General features: G+C 40.8%; 1 protein-coding gene and 1 long non-coding RNA gene across 4 annotated transcripts in view; one reads left to right on the top strand and one right to left on the bottom strand.

Annotated features, from left to right (window-relative positions):
- Positions 1-2,491: 2,491 nt before the first annotated feature.
- slc35f4 (solute carrier family 35 member F4) overlaps positions 2,492-21,504 on the bottom strand; it is a 125,456-nt gene continuing 106,443 nt past the window's right edge. Inside the window, exons 4-8 of one of the 2 annotated variants that reach the window (XM_067991557.1) lie at positions 21,158-21,283; positions 15,708-15,773; positions 13,172-13,364; positions 6,470-6,559; positions 2,492-3,055 (exon numbers count right to left, since the gene is read on the bottom strand). In XM_067991557.1, coding sequence (XP_067847658.1) covers positions 2,814-3,055; positions 6,470-6,559; positions 13,172-13,364; positions 15,708-15,773; positions 21,158-21,283 — 717 coding nt within the window. In that variant the 3' untranslated portion in view covers positions 2,492-2,813. The remainder of the gene's footprint in view (positions 3,056-6,469; positions 6,560-13,171; positions 13,365-15,707; positions 15,774-21,157; positions 21,284-21,504) is intronic. The other variant, XM_067991558.1, reaches the window with a different exon arrangement.
- Positions 2,971-21,504, top strand: part of LOC137326451 (uncharacterized) — a 64,658-nt gene continuing 46,124 nt past the window's right edge. Inside the window, exons 1-6 of one of the 2 annotated variants that reach the window (XR_010964198.1) lie at positions 2,971-3,069; positions 6,426-6,599; positions 14,892-15,013; positions 17,413-17,527; positions 20,223-20,396; positions 20,554-21,257. This is a non-coding gene — a long non-coding RNA (uncharacterized lncRNA). The remainder of the gene's footprint in view (positions 3,070-6,425; positions 6,600-14,891; positions 15,014-17,412; positions 17,528-20,222; positions 20,397-20,553; positions 21,258-21,504) is intronic. The other variant, XR_010964199.1, reaches the window with a different exon arrangement.

Genomic DNA, 21,504 nt, shown 5'->3' with positions numbered 1-21,504 from the left:
CCTCGTGAATCTGCGCTGTACCCCCTCCAAAGCCAATATAGCTTTCAAAAGTTCGATGTCCAAAACTGAATGCAGTACTTCAGTTGGGTTCTGACTAAAACTCTAAACAACTGAAGCATCACTTCCTTAACTTTGAATTTCAATCCATTTGAGATAAAGGTCATCATTCCATTTTCCTTTTTGATGACTTTTTGTACCTGTGCACTAAATTTTAGTGATTTGTGTACATGGATACCTAAATCTCTTTGTTCCTCCATTGCTTTAGTCTCTCACCATTAAGAAAATATTCCAAATTGTGTTTCTCGGATCCTCACACTTCCCCACATTGAACACCTTCTGCCACAGTTTTGCCCACTCAATCTGTCTATATCCCTTTGTAACTTTCTGCTCCCATCTATACAACTTGCTGTGCCTCCTAACTTTGTTAGTTGTAAACTTGGATATACAACTCTTTATTCCTTCATCATATATATTATATATGTATATATAATATATATATAGTGGCCTGATCTTGAGTTTCCTGTACATTTCCTGAATAGAGACAACTGCAAACAGTCCATGAAAACTGTGGAAATTATGTACTCCTATTTGTACTCCTTTAACTTTTAATCCAAGATTAGAACAAAATAGTTATTATAGTAACATGCTGTTCTTTCACTTTCCAGCCATTCTTGTTTGTCAGTCTTGCTGTTTCTCCTATTACTTTTTGTCTCTGTATGTGATACCTGATTTTTATTTTGCTTCTTTTTTTGTCACCCACCATCAACTCTGTTTTCCTTTGTTTAATCTCAGGTAGTCCCTCCTACCTTCCTCTTTCTATATTTGCTTTTTTTAAAAGTTTCCATTCACTTTTGTTCTCCTCCAGCCCAACCACGAGGCAGCATGAATTTTACGTGCCTTTCTGAGAAAATAGCAAGATCTTGGAAAGTTATGTCGATATGTAGAACTTCAGCAGCTATCAGAGTAGCTTGTTGATACACAGAAAGACCCATAAAAACAATGGAAAACCATTTCAAATCTGAATGGTAGTGATGAGGTCATCATTTTTCAATTTATCCATTAATTAGAAATGCTGAGAATCAGACCTATGGGCCCTTAAAATCCCTGGGGTGGAGATGGGGGTATTTTTCTGCTGCACTGGCAACAAGGGGATAACCAGAATTTCAGATGAACCCTGGATCCACCAGCATTCCACCCCTTTTCAACCCTAGCATTTTTGGAGGTGGGAACACAAGACAAATAGACCGGCATATTATAATACAATATATTTTCCCCATTTACACCCTTCACATTGCTGATTAGCAGGGATGCCTGAGTATCCCTGACATCTAGCACAGCTACGACTGGGGGAATAGGTAAGCATAAAAATGTGAAGGCTGGTTTTGGCTATGTAGAACAATCAATTACATTGCTAAAATCGGCAGAAGAAATATACAGAATCATACAGCACGGAAGGAGGCCAGGCAGCCCATTGTGCATGTGCTGGCTCTTTGAAAGAGCTATCCAATTAGTCCCACTCCCCTATTCTTTCCCTGTAGCCCTGCAAATTTTTCCTTTTTAAGTATATGTCCACTTCCCTTTTGAAAGTTACTATTAAATCTGCTTCCACCATCATTTCAGGCAATGCATTCCAGATCATAACAACTTGCTGAGTAAAAAAAATTTCTCATCTTCCCACTGACTTTTTTTTGCCAATTATCTTATATCTGTGTCCTCTGGTTACTGACCCTCCTGTTTGTGGAATGGTTTCTCCCCATCTATTCTATCAAAACCCTATGGCATAGAAATTCAGAAGCATGGTGACCTTGACAGCCACAGGCAGTGTTGTCCATGTCCTGATTTGGGGCTCCAGTTGTGACTGCAGCAGGTGACAGAGCTCCATTACAGCTTCCTTCATGAATGCAGGAGTGGAGGTTTGTGAGTAGTGGAGCTGCAGCTGGTGTATGTGTGAGCAGAGACTAATTGAGTTAAGAGTTAGGAGTCTTACCTTGAAAACTCTGGTGAAGTCATTAAGATCCTGCAATAGACCTCCTAAGCCACCTTGTCCCACTTTTGATGCATTTGTTGCCTGGAGTGCTCGCTGCCTACCCCCCCAGGGAAAACAGGGTGTCCCTCCTCCTGCCAACCGCCTGAATGAGAATTGTTGCATTTGAGAATCTGCAGGTCTTCCAGCCATGTTGCAGAGTTTCAAACTGCTTCCTGCTGCCTGCAGCCACAGTACACTGCCCTTTTAAGAGGTGCAGCCTGCCTTTAAGTGGTGTCAGTCACCTGTGATTTCCCCCTTTCCTGCCCTCCCCCAAACAACTATACTGCCAATAAGCAGCACTGGTTGCATGCCTGTCTCATTATAATGAGCTACCAACACAAATTTCCTGTGCATTGACTGCAGCACTTAAACAATAGTCAAAGAAGTTACAGTATGATTTACATCTGACAATGCAGAAGGACACTGCTACATGTGCTCTAAAGGTCTTTTATTTTGATTGTGTTAGAATACAATTTAGTGCAGTAACAACAATCAAAAAGACAAAATGCTCTTTTTAACCAAAGAAGTGTATCATTAAATAAATAATAAAAAAGGACTTTCATTACAAAAACTTTATTAGACATTAACACCCATTCCCATGTAACTTTATAAAGATTAAATTGCAATAATGTATTCTTTATAGTTTATTAACTGTATCATACTTATATTGTATACAGTAGATCTTGGCTTCAGAAAGTAATACTGTCATAATAGCATAATGTGTTTCACAAAACTAAATTATATTCACAGAATATACATTCCCGTGCAATAAAAAACTTAGCTGCTTTTAAGCTAAAGGAATTGAAACTGTTCCATTTGCTCTGCTTCTGCTCCGAGTGTGGACACTGGACTCTGTGACGTCTTCTGTTTGTTCTTCATTTTTCTTCTCTTTTAATCTGTTAATAAACCTTAAAGTTATTTCATCCCATTCTTCCGGTAGAAGCATGAGCAGGAAGCCAACGCATATAATGGTAGTTGCAGCCAACCTCACCACACTGAATATTACCTCGTGTTTCAGAAGGTCGACAGCTGTATAAAAAAAGGTAATTGAATTCAGTTAAAAATGTTCCTGTATAATTTATTACTGCTGTTGCAAATTGAATGTAGTATAACCTGGCATATTATATAGTAATAGAAGACCATATGCAATTTGATAGTTACTCAGAAATGCCTCAAAATTAGTCCTTCAATTATCTTGTTGTTTTTTTCTGTATGTTTCATAGCTAAAAATATTACATTTTATGTCTGAGTTATTTGCGCGTGTCACCAATACATAATGCAGTCCAAAGAATCAGATATGCTGTGTGTTATTTTTTAAAAGTTCAGAATTCTGAAAATTACCAAAACATTTTTTGCCATTCATGATTTTCTTTGCCTCCTACGAGTAAAACCAGGATCACCGTGGGCCAGGTCAAGGCCATTTTTGCTATTCTTGCAAAATTAGAGCTTAAATGTTATACACGAAATGAGGATGGGCCTTCTACTTGGCAGCACTCAGCTATCTGCCGTAATAACTTATGTGAGGGCAGGCTAGGAACTTTTAACATTTTTGCTTTTACTTTGTCATGGATTCTTGTACATTTTAATGTGGTATTTGGCATGCAATTTTACTGTGAAAATGAACAATTTGTTTAATCTCTTCCCGCTTTCACGGACCTCCGTAAATTCTATGACTTCAACCATGCCATCGCCACTTCCCCAAATCTCTTCCTGCTTCTTACTGCTAGGATCCAAACCAAAACTATGAAGTGTCTTGGGACATTTTTTTTATCTTAAAGAACAATATAAATATAAGTTGTACCAAGGAACACTTTTTGTTTTCTCCCTTTTGGCCAATTTTCTTCCTCCTTCTCCCCTCTTCTCTGCTGATGGCATTGCCTTTTTCATGAGATGTGGTTCCACAGATGATAGTTGCCCTCTAGTATCGCATTCAAGTGGCCAAACTCTTACAAGACATGGGTCTGTACAAGTAATTGTTATCCTTGAAGTCCATAATTTTAGTATTAGAAATAGTAATATAATTTTATGAGATAATTATAGGAAATTATTTCATTAAACATAAATATAATAGACAAAATAGACTTGTTAGCAAAATTAAAGCCCATGGGATTAAAGAGACCAGTGGATGCAAAATTAGTTAAGGGACAGAAAGCAGAGAGTAGTGGTGAATGGTTGTTTTTCAGACTGGCGGGATGTATACAGTAGTGCTCCCCAGAGGTCAGTATTAGGACCACTGCTCTTTTTGATATATATTAACGACCTGGACTTGGCTATACAGGATATAATTTCAAAGTTTGCAGATGACACGAAACTCGGAAATGTAGTAAACAATGTGGAGGATAGCAACAAGACTTCAGGAGGACATAGACAGACTGGTGAAATGAGCAGATACATGGCAGATGAAATTTAAACTAAATGGTATAATTTTAAAGGGAGTGCAGGAACAGAGAGACCTGGGGTTGTATGTACACAAATCTTCGAAGGTGGCAGGACAAGTTGAGAAGGCTGTTAAAAAAGCATATGAGATCCTGGGCTTTATTAATAGAGGCATAGAGCACGAAAGCAAGGAAGATATGCTAAACCTTTATAAAACACTGGTTAGGCCGCAGCTGAAGCATTGTGTTGAATTTAGGGCACCACCTTTTAGGAAAGATGCCAAGATCTAAGAGAGGGTGCAGAAGAGATTTACTAGAATTGTACCAGGGATGAGGACTTCAGTTCTGTGGAGAGACTGGGGAAGCTGGGATTGTTCTCCTTACAGAAGAGAAGGTTAAGAGGAGATTTGATAGAGATGTTCAAAATCATGAACGGTTTTGATAGAGTAAATAAGGAGAAACTGTTTCCAGTGGCAGAAGGGTCAGTAACCAGAGGACACAGATTTAGAGTGGTCGGCAAAAGAGCCAGAGGCGACATGAGGAAACATTTTCTCACACAGCGAGTTGTAATGATCTGGAATGCAGTGCCTGAATGGGTGGTGGAAGCAGATTCAATAGTAACTTTCAAAACGGAATTGGATAAATACTTGAAGGGAAAAAATTTACAGGGCTATGGGACTAATTGGATAGCTCTTTCAAAGAGCCGGCACTAGCACGATGGGCCAAATGGCCTCCTCCTGTGCTGTACCTACCATGATAATGAGAATTTTTTAATTTAATGAATCGAGATATACAGATTGGCATGACTTTTGCCATGCCTGTTATAGTTGAAGAAAGGTTAGTAAGATTTTTGCTGCTATTTTTATGCTTGTGTGCTGCTGGTGATGGTGAAGGGAATGGAAAATTCAGGGGAGACTTATTGCCCTAAAAGTGCACCAGGAGTGCGCTGCTTTGCATCTCCTGACTAGCCCGTGATGGTAATGCAACGTGCTCACTTTCAGGCACATGCAGGTTTCATAAAGAGAGCAAACAACATGCAAATGAGATCAGAGCTTCCATCCCCTAGATTTTCCATGGTTTGTTCCAGAAATGCCTAGTCATTCCTGAAGGGATGTTTTAAAGGAATGGATTTGCAAACTCACTTCTGATGTTTCTGCTAAAATTGTGTTAAACTGCATTGGAGCTGAACATGATGTAATAGTTTTTTGGCTTTTTGGTTTCTTTTAGTTGCATTTCATTTGATGCATGTTTTTTGGCCATTTTCTCTGTTCAACTGTGGAGAGTATCACAGCTGACCTCACCCAACATCCACATATAACTTTCAAGCAGTGGGTGCAGGAACCCTGGCTGTTTTTTTTTCTCCTCCCTAACCCAGAGGCATTGATGTCAATTGTAGTGGCCTTACTTCTGTGCCAACTGACATCCGAATTAGCAATCACCGTTAAGGCACATAGATGAATAAGAGCCATTGTTTGATCTGAACCATTGAGCTGTACCCCAGCAAGGAGTCAATTTCCCCAGGAAGGGAACAAATGGGAGGGGAGAAAATTTGTGGAGAAAAAATAACTGGAATAGAGTATAGAACGAGTAAAAGCTGGATGGCTTTATTGACATTTTTTCATGCAGAATTAGTTATGTCTGCTACAAGTGGATTAGGCAATTGGGTACAAGAATTGTGGAAATCTCACAAGAATAAACATAACTAGTACTTCTAAGAACTCCACAATTTTCAACATGATTTTGTCCATGGGAATGATACATAAATGACTTAAAAGGCCGAGCAGCATTGCAACTGCAAAATTGAAGGCCCAACAATCTACCTGACTTAGAGGGAATCCAAACACACCAAACTGGGGATGTCCTACTCAATGGAATGAAAAGCAGGTGGGTTGTATAAAGGGCGGGCAATTCACTCTGCCAGATTGCCACCCAGATGGCAAAAATCTACCCTGTTGTTTTATCACAAGTGTGTCACTTTTTTAACTGAGTGTATAGACAAAACTAATGGTACTTTCATTCTACAGTGAAAGAACAGAAGAGCAACGCATTGAGAAGAAAAGAAAATTACCTGCATTTCCAGGGACACTCAGAACAGTTCCAATAGAAATGAGTATAGGATATGTTAATACAACACCAACGTTCACAAGAATACTGAAGGCTGCACAAAGAAAGAAAATCAGACAGATATTTAAATTCTGGTAAATTATTTCCACCATTTTCATTCTTAGGGAGAACATCAATATGATCTACTGTTTGTGGAGATGTCAGACAGCTACTGGATTGGCTAAATAGATAACAACTTGGTTTTGGAAAATGGTCCGAATTTTTGTCTCAAGCAAACAAGCCCAGCTTGTCTTTGTGCAAAAATAACATTGCTGAGGGTCAGCATAAACCATCACGAGGAACATAGGTGGGATATGTGTACATTAGAACATGTCTACAGCCTAGTATCAACAATGGGAACAGCAGCAGTGGATGGCTGGAGTCCTGCCTAAGCCAATAATAATTCCTCCTGTTAACATAGAAAATAGGAGCAAGAGTAGGCCATTCGGCCCTTCGGGCCTGCTCCGCCATTCAAAATGATCATGGCTGATCGTCTAACTTAATACCCTGTTCCCGCTTTTTCCCCATATCCCTTGATCCCTTTTGCATTAAGAAATATATCTATCTCCTTCTTGAATACATCGAATGACTTGGCCTCCACTGCCTTCTGTGGTAGAGAATTCCACAGGTTCACCACCCTCTGAGTGAAGAAATTTCTCCTCATCTCGGTTCTAAATGGCATACCCCATATCCTGAGACTGTGACGACTGGTTCTGGACTCCCCAGCCATCGGGAACATCCTCCCTGCATCTAGTCCTGTCAGAATTTTATATGTTTTGATGAGATCACCTCTCATTCTTCTAAACTGTAGTGAATAAGGCCTAGTCGACCCAATCTCTCCTCATACGTCAGTCCTGCCATCCCAGGAATCAGTCTGGTAAACCTTCGTTGCACTCCCTCCATGGCAAGGACATCCTTCCTCAGATAAGGAGACCAAAACTGCACACAATACTTCAGATGTAGTCTCACCAAGGCCCTGTATAATTGCAGTAAGACATCCCTGCTCCTGTACATTGCAATCCTCTTGCAATGAAGGCTAACATACCATTTGCCTTCCTAACTGCTTGCTGCACCTGAATGCTCGCTTTCAGCGACTGGTGTACAAGGACACCCAGGTCTCGTTGCACCTCCCTTTTTCCCAAACTACCACCATTCAGATAATAATCTGCCTTTCTGTTTTTACAACCAAAGTGGATAATCTCATATTTATCCACATTATACTGCATTTGCCATGTTCTTGCCCACTCACCCAACTTGTCTAAATCACATTGGAGCCTCTTTGCATCCTCCTCACAGCTCACATTCCATCCCTGCTTTGTGTCATCTGCAAACTTGGAAATGTTACATTCCGTTCCCTCATCCAAATCATTGATATATATTGTGAATAACTGGGGCCCAAGCACTGATCCCTGTGGTATCCCACTAGTCACTGCCTGCCACCCAGAAAAAGGCCCGTTTATTCCTACTCTCTGTTTCCTGTCTGTCAACCAATTCTCAATCCATGCCAGTATATTCCCCCCAATCCCATGTGCTTTAATTTTGCACACTAACCTCTTGTGTGGGACCTTATCAAAAGCCTTGTGAAAATCCACATACACCACATCCACTGGTTCTCCCCTATCTATTCTACTAGTTACTTCCTCAAAAATCTCCAGTAGATTTGTTAAGCATGATTTCCCTTTCATATACCCATGCTGACTTTGTCCAATCCCGTTAATGCCCTCCAAGTGTTCTATTATCACATCTTTTATAATAGACTCTAGCATTTTCCACACTACTGATGTTAAGCTAACTGGTCTGTAATTCCCTGTTTTTTCTTTCCCTCCTTTTTTAAATAGTGGGGTTACATTTGCCACCCTCCAATCAGTAGGAACTGTTCCAGAGTCTATAGAATTTTGGAAGATGATCACCAATGCATCCACTATTTCCAGGGCCACTTCCTTTAATACTCTGGGATGTAGATTATCTGGACCTGGGGACTTGTCAGCCTTTAGCCCCATTAATTTCCCTAGCACTATTTTCTTATTAATACTGGTTTCCTTCAGTTCCTCCCTCTCATTAGACCCTTGGTTCCCTAACATTTCTGGCAGGTTATTTGTGTCCTTCTTTGTGAAGACAGAACCAAAGTATGTGTTTAATTGTTCTGCCATTTCTTTGTTCCCCATCATAATTTCCCCCATTTCTGACTGTAAGGGACCTACATTTATCTTCACTAATCTTTTTCTCTTGACATATTTATAGAAGCTTTTACAATCAGTTTTTAGGTTCCCTGCTAGTTTACTCTCATACTCTATTTTTCCCCCCTTAATCAATCTCTTTGTCCTCCTTTGCTGAATTCTGAACTGCTCCCAATCCTTAGGCTTGCTGCTTTTTCTGGCAATCTTATATGTCTCCTCTTTGGATCTAATACTATCCCTAATTTCTTTTGTAAGCCACGGTTGAGCAACCTTTCCTGTTTTATTTTTGCGCCAGACAGGAATGAATAAATGTTGTAATTCCTGCACACGTTCTTTAAATATTAGCCATTGCCTATCCACCATCATCCCTTTTAGTAAAGTTCCCCAATCTATCATAGCCAACTCGCACCTCATACTTTCGTAATTTCCTTTATTTAGATTCAGGACCCTAGTTTCGAATTCAACTACTTCACTCTCCATCTTAATGAGGAATTCTATCATGTTATGGTCACTCTCCCCTAAGGGACTCCGCTCAACAAGACTGTTAATTAATCCTTTCTCATTGCACAGTACCCAGTCTAGGATCACCTGTTCTCTAGTTGGTTCCTCAACGTATTGGTCTAGAAAACCATCGCGTACACACTCCAGGAATTCCTCCCCCACAATATTATTGCTAATTTGGTTTGACCAATCTATATGTAGATTAAAGTCACCCATGATTATAGTTGTACCCTTCTTGCATGCATCTCTAATTTCCTGTTTAATGCCCTCCCCTACATCTCCACTGCTGTTTGGGGGCCTATAGACAGCCCCCACCAACGTTTTCTGCCTCTTGGTGTTTCTTAGCTCCACCCATACAGATTCCACATCGTGATTTTCCAAGCCAATATCCTTCCTCACTATTGCATTAATTTCCTCCTTTACTAACAACGCTACCCCACCTCCTTTCCCTTTTTGCCTGTCCTTCCTAAATATTGAATACCCCTGGATGTTCAGTTCCCATCCTTGGTCACCCTGCAGCCCTGTCTCCGTAATCGCAACTATATCATAACCGTTAATATCTATCTGCGCTGTTAATTCATCTAGCTTATTGCATTAAGACACAATGCCTTTAGACTTGTCTTTTTAAGATTGCTAGTCATCTTAGTTTTATTTTGCACTATGGCCCTATTTGTTTTTCGCCCTGGTTTTCTCTGCCTTCCACTATTGCTTCTTCCCTTTCTGTCTTTTGTTTCTATCCTCGTTTCTATCCTCGTTTCCCCCTCCTCTGTCTCCCTGCTCAGGTTCCCATCCCCCTGCCATTCTAGTTTAAACCTTCCCCAACAGCACTAGCAAACACCCCTGCGAGGACATCGGTCCCGGTCCTGCTCGGGTGTAACCCGTCCCGCTTGTACAGGTCCCACCTTCCCTAGAACCGGTCCCAATGTCCCAGGAATCTAAATCCCTCCCTCCTACACCATCCCTGCAGCCACACATTCATCTGGTTTATTCTCCTGTTCCTATACTCAGTAGCACGTGGCACTAGTAGTAATCCTGAGATCACTACCTTTGAGGTCCTGCTTTTTAATTTATCTCCTAACTCCTTAAATTCACCTTGCAGGACCTCATCCCTTTTTTTACCTATGTCATTGGTACCGATATGGACCACGACTACCGGCTGTTCACCCTTCCCCTCCACAATGCCCTGCAGCCGCTCCGTGACATCCTTGACCCTAGCACCAGGGAGGCAACATACCATTCTGGAGTCAGGTTTGCGGACACAGAAACGCCTATCTGTTCCCCTTACAATTGAATCCCCTATCAATATAGCCCTGCCACTCTTATTCCTCCCCTCCTGTGCAGCAGAGCCACCCGTGGTGCCACGAAATTGGCTCTTGCTGCTTTCCCCTGATAAGTCATCTCCCCCAACAGTATCCAAAGCGGTATATCTATTTGAGAGGGAGATGGCCCCAGGGAACTCCTGCTCTACCTGCCTAGTCCTTTTACTCTGCCTGGCGGTCACCCATTTCCTTTCTGCCAGCGTAATCTTCACCTGCGGTGTGACCACCTCACTGAACGTGCTATCCACGATAATCTCAGCATCGCGGATGCTCCACAGTGAAACCACCCGCAGCTCCAGCTCCGAAATACGGTTAGCCTGTAGCTGCAGCTGGACACACTTCCTGCACACATGGTCGCCAGGGACACCTGTAGTGTCCATGACTTCCCACATAGCGCAGGAGGAGCATATCACGGGTGCGAGCTCTGCTGCCATGACTTGCCTTAGATTAAGCTCGTTGGTTACTCCCTTTAAGGAGTTTACTCCTTTAAATTACTGTTAATTTAGAGAATGTTAACTACACTAGGGACCTTGATTCACTAAAAAACGTTACTTATCATAAGACCTGCAGACCTTCCCTTTCTTTTTACTTTAGTCACTGCACTGCAGAATAGTAGAAATACTCACCTGAACCTACTTACCAATCAGAGGCCTCCCCTGCGCCGCGTCACTTTTTCACTGGTGACGTCACCTCTGGAACACCACCGCTGGTCTCAGTTTATCCGCCTCCGATCTCACTTAGCTCAGCTCTCCCGCTCTCGGGCCTCCTTTATCCCCCTCTGATCTCACTCAGCTCAGCTCTCCCGCTCTCGGGCCCTCCTTTATCCGCCTCCGATCTCACTTAGCTCAGCTCTCCCGCTCTCGGGCCCTCCTTTATCCCCCTCCGATCTCACTTAGCTCAGCTCTCCCGCTCTCGGGCCTTCCTTTATCCACCTCCGATCTCGCTTAGCTCAGCTCTCCCGCTCTCGGGCCCTCCTTTATCCCCCTCCGATCTCGCTCAGCTCAGCTCTCCCGCTCTCGGGCCCTCCTTTATCCACCTCCGATCTCACTTAGCTCAGCTCTCCCGCTCTTGGGCCCTCCTGTTACAACCTGTGTGAACTCTTTCCTCTCAGCCAAATTATCCTTGGTGAAATTTAGATTTTAGTAGCTAAAACCCATTAAGAATAAATAAGACCTGTATAAAACCAAAGCCCCGAAAATCTGTGACTGCTGTGGTGAATTTCCACCATAAGTCTGGCAGGAACGTCTGCAAATTCAGCTAGGTCCCATCCTTGCGCCAATGTTTCTCGGCTGGCCTTGTGGGAGCAGAGCCTCCACCCGCTCTTACAAGACCACTGATGTAAGGGGGTGAGGTCAGAGCCTGAGGCTCCCCAAATCAGAGGTTCCCACTCCTGGGTCCTCAATTGGGACCTGACATGCTATTAGCACAGTTTCACCTGGTCTCACTAAGCATACCTCACCAAAAGGAGCAGAAGTGGGGACCATCTGGTGTCCAGGCCAAAGTAAGTGTCCCATAACCCTGAAGATGAGGGGCCCAGAATATTTTGTGGGGATTTGAAGCAGCACCCTTTATAAGGGGACCATGGGTCACCCAGATTGCTTTTCAGGGGGAATCTGGCACCCCCACCTCCTCTCTAGCTATCACTGCTGTTTCAGGGGTCTTTGGCGATGGATGCATCCCCACACCGCCAAAGGCCTACTTCATCTGCCCACCGCCATCACACCCCGTCAACTTCAGCAGGGTCAGCCGAGTAACTGTCGGTGGGCGCATCCCAGTACTTACGTTTGGAAGTGCTGCCCCCCCCCACCCCACCCCTCCAACCACCCCCCTTGGATTTTTGGGGCCCAGGTCTTTTCTATCAATAATATTTGTCCATAGTTGTGAATTGAGGTGCAACTACTCAAATAAAGGGACTAGCATGCCTCTTTCCAATAAAATTAAATACTCTGCATATATAAACAAAGAAAGAACTTGCATTTATATAGCATCTTTCATGCCCTCAGGACATCTCAATGTTCTTCATGGATAATTAATTACTTCTGAAGTGCAGTCACTGATGAAAGGTCATTGACCTGAAACGTTAACTTTGTCTCTATTTCCACAGATATTGCCTGACCTGCTGAGTGTTTCCAGCATTTTCTGTTTTTATTTACAAAATAATTATTGTATATTGGAAAATTAATACATGACTAGATTTTCAATAGAGGGAGCTTAGGAACAATTTTGTATATTTTAAAGATTTGCATCTAACATGTGTATGCTAATAACATTATTGACAGGACAAATATTTGCATGAGCTTTATGATTAATAAAGGGATGTTAAAAACAGTCTCTCAGGGCCCTGACCATTCTTCATTTGAAACAACTAGTTACACTAATAATGTACACACAATGCAGCACATTTAGAATGTTGTTTTTGGAAATAAATTACAGTGCTATCGTTTTGTGTAAATTTGCCCGATGACAAATACAGTTACACTGAATTGTGCATTAACTGACACAAAATCACATTGTATCCAAAATATTGTAAATGTGCAATTAAAATTTTAAAAAACGTCATGAAGGAAATTTTAATTCAGATTATATAGGATTAATTTTGTTATTTCAGGATAGGAATAAAGAATGAAATAGTTTTCTGAAGTATATTAAAGAAGCATTCAAATCACATACCTAACCAAAGCCCAGCAATACCACAGAGGTAACCCCAAGGCAAAGCAGAAAATGAGGACCAGTACTCCACTTTCGTAAAATACAGTATAACTGGTGCAGATGATATGAAAATTAAATTGAAGAAACCCAGTGTAGAAATGAAATAAGCAGCTTCTCCAAAATTTGCACTTCCAAGAAACATTTTAAATAGGACCTGGAAGAGATTTAAGAAAATCAAAATGAAGACATTTTATAATGTGATACATTCACTGGAGGCTCCCCAAAAAGATTTATTTAGTGTTAAGAACAAATTGTAATCAAACCAGTTATCTAAAATCTGTTATCATCAGGTACTTAATATTTACAAATCGTGGGGGTTGTACTATCAATAAATTTTCACTGCAGTTGGCAAAAATCAATTAAAAAAGGATTACTTTGACTATCAAAGTACCGCCCACATTGTTTGAATATTTAAAATTTACTGCTGGGAGAAGTGCTACCAGGCCCATGCTTCACTTGATCCCTCTAGTAGAAAGAGACCAACAAGGTCACGGGATTGGTGTACCTCAGCCAAAAATAAACAATTCTGGTCTTATAATAGTGTTGTACATTCTGTGCATATTTTGATTGTTGCTATTTAGAAACTTGTCTGCCATTCTCTATGTGAGGCACAAAAGTGTGTTGTTTTGTTATCATCTTGCCATCTTCCATAGTTTGGGTCAAAAGTAACAAAGTAGGTGGAGTTAACATTTTCATTGACCATGTAATCCAAGGATTTTCTAAGAAATTGTCAAAGCAGTTCATAACTTGGAATAATGACAAATTAAAACTCTTATTTTAATAATAAAGCTATTTCCCTGCATTTAAACAGTCAGTTGGTGAAATTCAAAAATCAAAAGGATTGAAACTGATTTTAACACCAGGAGTGTAAATCACTCTCCAAACCCAAAGCCAATACTGGAGCAGTTCGCCTGCCATTCAATTTGTGGAATATAAATGAGCCTTCAAAGTCACAACCAATACTGCTGTAGTCTTGAAGTAATTTTAGAAAAGCACAAATGATATCACCAAACCTTTATTTGTTACAAACATAAGACATAATGACATAAATCATCACAAAACACATCTTTGCATCACTTGCACGAGATGATCCTGACAAAGTGATGCATCGTTCTTTTCGTCCTTCTCCTTCCCCAAAGAAAAGCTTTTGATGTATTTTGTTTTTCTAGGTTAGGATATTTGTTCTGGGAAATAGAACACATGGCAATAAAACTGCCTCAATCCTAAACCAACAGGGTCTTAACCACAGATGAACATCCCCAACTGCAACATTGTCATATTTTTAAATTTCTACACTAGCCATCCTGATCTTACCTCTAGACATATAAAAGATTGTAAACAGTATGGAAAAGGTAAATCTGGAAAATTACCTTAAATTACATTGAGAGAGTAGGACAAGGGATCAAAGGTTTAGACTAGCAAAAGGTAAATTTAGGGCTGATATCAGGAAAGGTTTATTCACACAAACAGCAATCAATACCTGGAATGGACTAAGGATCAATGGGATGCTGCAACGGGGAGACTTTAGGATCATGCTGGATGGATGTATTAAGATAGGCCGAATGGCCTTCCTCATCTGTAATTATCTTCGCCCGTAAATTGCTCTGAGCAGTGAACCAACAGTGCTTGCCACTCATGAGATTTAAATTCACCCACTAAGTTACCACATTCTTTTTGGCAGCAACTTCCTTGAAACCCAAGTTCAAAAAACAGAAGCTTGAAGCCAGCCACGCTGCGAGAACCAAAAAGTGAAACTCATTGATACAAACCGCGCAGACTAAAAACCAGGAAGTGCCTGATAAGGTTAGTAAATGTACAATAAAATTAGATGGAGAAAGCAAAATAAAGATAGGGTAAGATTTAAAGACTAAGATAAGAAACAGAAAGAAAAAGTTAAAAAAAAAATTTTAATTTTATAATTTTTTTTAAATGTCCAAAAACAATTAAAATCAGGAGTAATGAGACTTCACATTTTTAAATGTTAATTTTCAGTGTCAGAGAGGTTGTTTGGCAGCCATTAATACTTACCATGCCATTAAAAGTTAATTTAGATCTAAAAAACTCAGTGTACTTTTTTTGCGGCGAGATTAGTTTGTTTCCAGCTGGGCAAGAAAGCAAGTTTGCAGTGGTCCATTGATTTCAGCCAGCAAGGTCCCTTTAACGTGAGGCTTTCATATCATCGGTTAATCAAGAAGAGCAAGTTCCACATTTCCGCGTTTGACTGCACATGTGCAAGCAGGCAGACACACTACAGGAATTTGTATCTGTTTTGTAGATTCTTACTCACAAAATGGTATTTTTCTCACCAAATTATATTTTTATCTCAATCCAAACAAGTATAGTATCACAGAGCAATTGTCCCAAAAGGGATTGATTAACAACCATATGTGCTGTTGCGTTCCAGCAATTACAGCCTCATGGGAGGTTTAGAAGCAGATTAAATTCAGAAGGGTTGCTGACACTGCTAAGAGCTAAATTAGGCTGACTGTGAAATTACCTTTCTTACTGAAGCTTGAATATCGGTTTGATTTGAAGATCCCTTGGTGCTTCTGGTGAAATATAACTTTTCAAAGTAGAGAAGTTTAACCAATCAACAGTGAACAGAAGTTATGTTAAACTTGTATCGAATCTTGGTTAGACTACACAAGGGTGGGAGGGTAAAATTTGTAAAACCCGACCCCAACCCACCCACTTTCGGTTTTAACGGAGGTGGGTCAGGAGGCCGGCAACCAACTCACTCTCAGGAGGTGGGTCGGTCGGTAAAATCTTTTAAGGAGGCTGCGGGCCTCCATTTTAGTAGGTTTTTTATTTTTAATTCCTGGGGGCCAGGATTCCCGGCCCTACTGATTCTCTCCACGTAAGAGGAGGCGAGTACGGCCGGATCAACAGGTAAGTGCTTTTATTGCCCTGCTTGTGGGCCAGGAGGAGCAGGAGTGTTTCCTCCAGGCCCAACAAGCTTACCTGCCGCAATCCTCCACACACGATCGGCCGACTTCCCTACCCCATATCCGACCCCCCCCCCACAATCCCCAACTCCCCCCCACGATCTCCGAACCCCCCACCCACCACAATCTCCGACCCCCCCACCACGATCTCCGACCCCCCCACCACGATCTCCGACCCGACCCCCCTCCTGATGACTGACCCCCCACCCGATGTCCGGCCACAACTCCCCCCCACCCCGATGTCCCACTTACCTGGCATCCGCTCCCCAGCCGTTTTCCCATCCAAACAGATAGCCAGCTTGTCAATATGGCATTAAAAGATGTCCTGACGTCAAAATTGTCAGGACGCCCAGGAACCCCGTACTTCTGGGTTTCCCATCCGGAAATCCTCCCCCTTGCTCTCTTCACCTCCCCAAGTAAATATCGGGGCCTTGGAATACTGTCATCAATTCTGGTCTCCATTTTATAAAAAGGATATGGAGGCACTGGAGAAGGTGCAAAAAAGATTTACTAGAATGATACCAGAACTGAGAGGTTATACGTATCAGGAAATATTGAGCAGGCTGGGGCTCTTTTCTCCAGAAAAGAAAAGACTGAGGGGTGACCTGATAGAGGTCTTTAAGATTAGGAAAGGGTTTGAAAGGGTAGACGTAAAGAAAATGTTTCCACTTGTGGGGGAGTTCAAAAGTAGAGGTCATTAATAAATCCAATAGGGAATTCATGAGAAACTTCTTTACCCAAAAGATGGTTAGAATGTGGAACTCACTACCACAAAGAGTAATAGAGGCAACTAGCATAGATGCATTTAAAGAGAAGCTTGATAAACACATGAGGGAGAAAGGAATAGAAGGGTATTGTATGGTTGGATGAAGTAGGGAGGGAGGAGGCTCGTGTGGAGCATAAACACCGGCATTGACCTGTTGGGTCGAATGGCCTGTTTCTGTGCCGCACATTCTATGAACATACAGTGTGAATTTTAAATTCTTAAAGGGGTAGATATTTGTCCTGAGTGGTATCGCAAATCGGGCAGAATCACAAATAGGGCAGAATCACAAATCAGGTGGAATCGCACCGGCCGTCCGTTCCAGGCCCCGCCCAATATTCAGTCCCATTGATGTCAATAGAACGGAACATCGAGCGGGCGTATAATGGGCGGCTGGTACCACCCAGGACAAATTTCTACCCCTTATACTCATCTCCTCTATCATTATGAGCATCTATGTATATTTCGCTGTTTTATCCTGATTCTCTTTTTAGGATTTTAAATCACAGTGGAAATCGCAGGAGAAGTTGGTAGTAACACAGTACAAGATCAAGAATCAAACCTTACAAACAGGAAGCTAAATGAATCGGTTTCTCAGAAAAGCAGTTGGTGACTAATGTTACTTTGACCCTTTCACTCTCTGTTTTCTGCTCATTAGTACAGTACTGCTATGGTAACAGCTTGGACTGTCTGACCTGCAGCTATCATTGTGTAAAACTTATACCGCACTTCCTGCACAAGGTGATATATCCTTGTGGTGATGCCATTCTGTTTTTCCTCCACTGGTTGTAACAAAATTCAGTAGTGGAAGACACTGGGATAAAAATCTATGGAAAATGTTTGCAAAATATTAATAGTAGGTTGTGTTGTTTCTGTAAAATAGGAATGTCACCTGCCTCACGTTGGCCATTGAGGTCTGCAAAGATAACTAGTTTCAAGATAATTTGCTAGCTGTAAAGTTAGAATGTTGGACTTTCAGCTAGAAAACTAATGTGCGAATTCGAGTCATATTCTGATCTAACCTTTTACCACAGTTCAAAGGGTGAGTTTTGCCAATTTCCTTTCACACTTTTGTATGGAGAAGAAACAAAAATAACTTGCATTTATATAGCCCCTTTCACATCCTCAGGATGTCTCAAAGTGCTTCACAGCCAACGGAAGGAAATGGGACAATAGATAGCAGAGGCCCTCAAAATGATATTTCATTTGAAAGTGGATGTGTGCTGGAGGACTGGAAAGCGACCAATGTAATAATCACGTTCAAAAAAGGGAGACAGAGCTCACCTGGGCAATTACAGGACAGTTAGTTTAACATCTGTGGTAGGGAAAATTTTGGAACCTTTAATCAAAGATGAAATTACTAAATATCTATATGAAAAGAAAATAATTGAAAGCAGCCAACACAAATTTCACAAAAGAAGATCATGCTTGTCAAACCTCATTTGAGGAGATGACAGATATGATGGAAAGGGGAGATGCAGTGGATGTGGAGCACATGAACTTTCAGAAAGCCTTTGACAAGGTACCACACAAGAAACTATTGCAGAAAATTAATGGGTATAGAACTAAGAAAAGGGCAGCAAATTGGATTAAAAACTGGTGAGAAGTGATGGGGGGGCAGAGAGGAGGACTCAAGGGAAGATTCTCAGTGTGGTTGGAAGTTGGTAGTGGTGTCCCACAGAGTTCTGTTGTGGGAATGCTTCTGTTCACTGTATAAATGAACGATTTGGATATAGTGCTAGAGGGAGTGGCATCCAATGATACTAAAACAAGAGGCATAGTAAATAATTCTGAGGACCAAAGCAACCTACAAGGGGATACTGATAAGATGGAGGGATGGGCAAAAAAATGGCAGATGCAATTCAATGTCAGTAAATGTAAAGTGGTCCATTTTGGTAAAAAAAATACCTTGAATGGGGGAAACTGGGTGATGTGGAAGAGCAGAGGGATTTGCGGGTTCAGATTCACAAGATATTAAAAACACCACCTCAAGTGGATAAGGCTTTAAAAATGCTAACGGAATACTCATTTAAGGCAAAGAAAATATAGAATATAAAAGGTGGGATATAATGGTAAATCTATATAAAACCTTAGTAAGGCTACAGTGGAGTACTGTGCATAATTTTGGGCTCCACACTATGGAAGGATGTTGAGGTATTATAGAGAATACAGGACAAAATTACCAAGATACTGCCTGGTATGAGGAAATACAAATACAAAGCAAGACTTGAAATATTGGGGTTATTATCTTTAGAACAATGGAGATTCTGGGATGATTTGATAGAGGTGTTTAAAATTATAAAAGGATGGGCCAGAATAGATAGAAATAGAGTGACTGATGGATCTAGAATGGGGGTACATGGGTATAAGATTAAATATAAGAGATTTGGACCAAGAGCAAGAAAATATTTTTCCACAGAGGGTTATAAGGCTATCAGAGTTAGTGATTGAAGCAGAGATCATGTAAACATTTAAGAATGGGTTAGGTAGGGGCTTGAAGGAAAAGGGGAATAAAGGAATATATGAACAGGGCAGGCACACGAGATTAGGACTACCACTCATGTAGAAGATAAACACCAACATGCACTTTTTGTAATTTCTCTGTAAATCTATGTATGTCATTCTATGACACTTGAATATGGTCAATATTTTAATTTAAAAATTCACACAATGCCAATAAAGGTGAGCTAGGAAATGGTGGGTTTTAGTTTATACAGTTATCTGGGTCCCTCCCAGCTCTCAGTGCTTGGCACTACTATCCAATTGGTTCCATTCCTGTGTTCGTTCCCCATGCCCTTTTAAATCTTTGATTTTCAGATATTTATCCATGACTCTTCTAAAAGTTATTATGGATTCTCCTTCCACCACTGTTTCTGGTAGGGCAAACCATGTCCTAATAACCCTCGGTGTAAAAACAATACTCCTAACCGCTCTATTCCGTCTTTTGTTGGTAATCTTATATTTAATCCCTCATCATGGACTCAACAACTCATTTACCTTGATTTATTGTTCTAAACTAGATAGCCCAGTGGTGAAGGATAGAATACTAGAACCTGATCTGCAGCTTCTTCCACGCCTTTATTCACGGAGCTCTATATTATGCACACACCACATCCTAGATCAGCTCACTTATAAATGGATACGAGAGTTCCCAATTGATACACACCACCTGAATACAATTAACACTAATTGATATAAATCACATGGATACAATTAACATTTATATTAGGAAAAAATTGTCTTCATAGTGTTTATATTTATAAATATATTAATATTATATGCTATATATTTTCACGTCTTACAGTTCTGGACTCAGCCGCCATTACAGTCTCAGGCTGCGCCTCTCCCATCATCCCTGGTTTGGCCAATCTCGCCCATCCAGGCATCTGCAACACCTACCCAGCAACACAAAGCTTGGATACATGCTTTCCTTTAGGACAAGAAACCAGAGAATCCCAGAGATTTCTGAATGTGTATGGTAAGATTAGAGAAGTGGACTAAGGGAATTCATGGGGGAGATGCCTGCCACAATCACAGTCTCTAGGCTTAGAAAACTCATTTGTCATTCTATTTCCATATTTCTTATTGAAGGCCTTAAACCAGGTGTTGTAAAAACATTTATTTATTTATTTCAGGAGAACTGCAATATTTTTATGTGAAGATTTAAAGTTACGGACCCTCTTCCTTCATTATCTGAGGACATCTGAGGAGGCCAAGGCTATTTATATGTCTATATGTTGTAAAATATAACATTTGGTTATTTATCTTTAAATTAATTTATCCAAGGACAACATTTAATTTAACTTTTTAAAATTAAAACTGATGGACAGTGAGTAAAGATTTCTGTTTGTCCATAAGCAATGCCTTTGGAGATCAACTAGTCAACACTACCAACAGTAGCAGATGAATTATCAATATACGAGTAGTGGTGCTGCAGTGCTTCCACCAGAGGAAGAGTGTAATTACAGTGACAAGTCACATAGGCAGTTTCCATTATAAATGTAGATTTCAATGTGGGTTTCCAAAAGCAGTAATAGTACTTCTTAAAAAAAAAGTGCAGCTCCAGATTTTGATGGGAGATGAAGAGACTACAGCATGCAGCTGGTAAAACTTGACCTAGTAAAGGTGTTTGTCAGAACTGACCTTGTCACAGATACATGAACCTGGCACTGAATGCCAATTATAAAGAGATGAGACAAATGTGATTAATTTTTAGAAGATACAAGTTCATGCATTTACCTTGTATAATGCTGATGTGGAGGCGGATCCAACAGCCAGCGCTACTCCAATGATTGAATCGCCGTGGAAACCATCTGCATATGCCATCATTACAATCCCGGTAATTGCCATGATTGCAGCAACTATCTATTGTGTGGACGATGGGGTGAGGGGAAGAGAATTGAATAAGTTTAAACTTTCTTTAAAAATTCCTGCTAGATTAAAGTGAACAAATCTCCAGTGTACCATATTAACAAACACAAGAGTTTTTATTCCAGTTTTTCCAAATGTTTATATTTTTCCATAGTCCCCATGCAGATGCCAGTTTTAGCTAGTGGCAATACATTGATGTGAATTTACATTACACA

This window comes from Heptranchias perlo, chromosome 10 (genome assembly GCF_035084215.1).
Source record: "Heptranchias perlo isolate sHepPer1 chromosome 10, sHepPer1.hap1, whole genome shotgun sequence".
Taxonomy (NCBI): domain Eukaryota; kingdom Metazoa; phylum Chordata; class Chondrichthyes; order Hexanchiformes; family Hexanchidae; genus Heptranchias; species Heptranchias perlo.
This window is presented reverse-complemented; position numbering and strand designations above follow the sequence as displayed.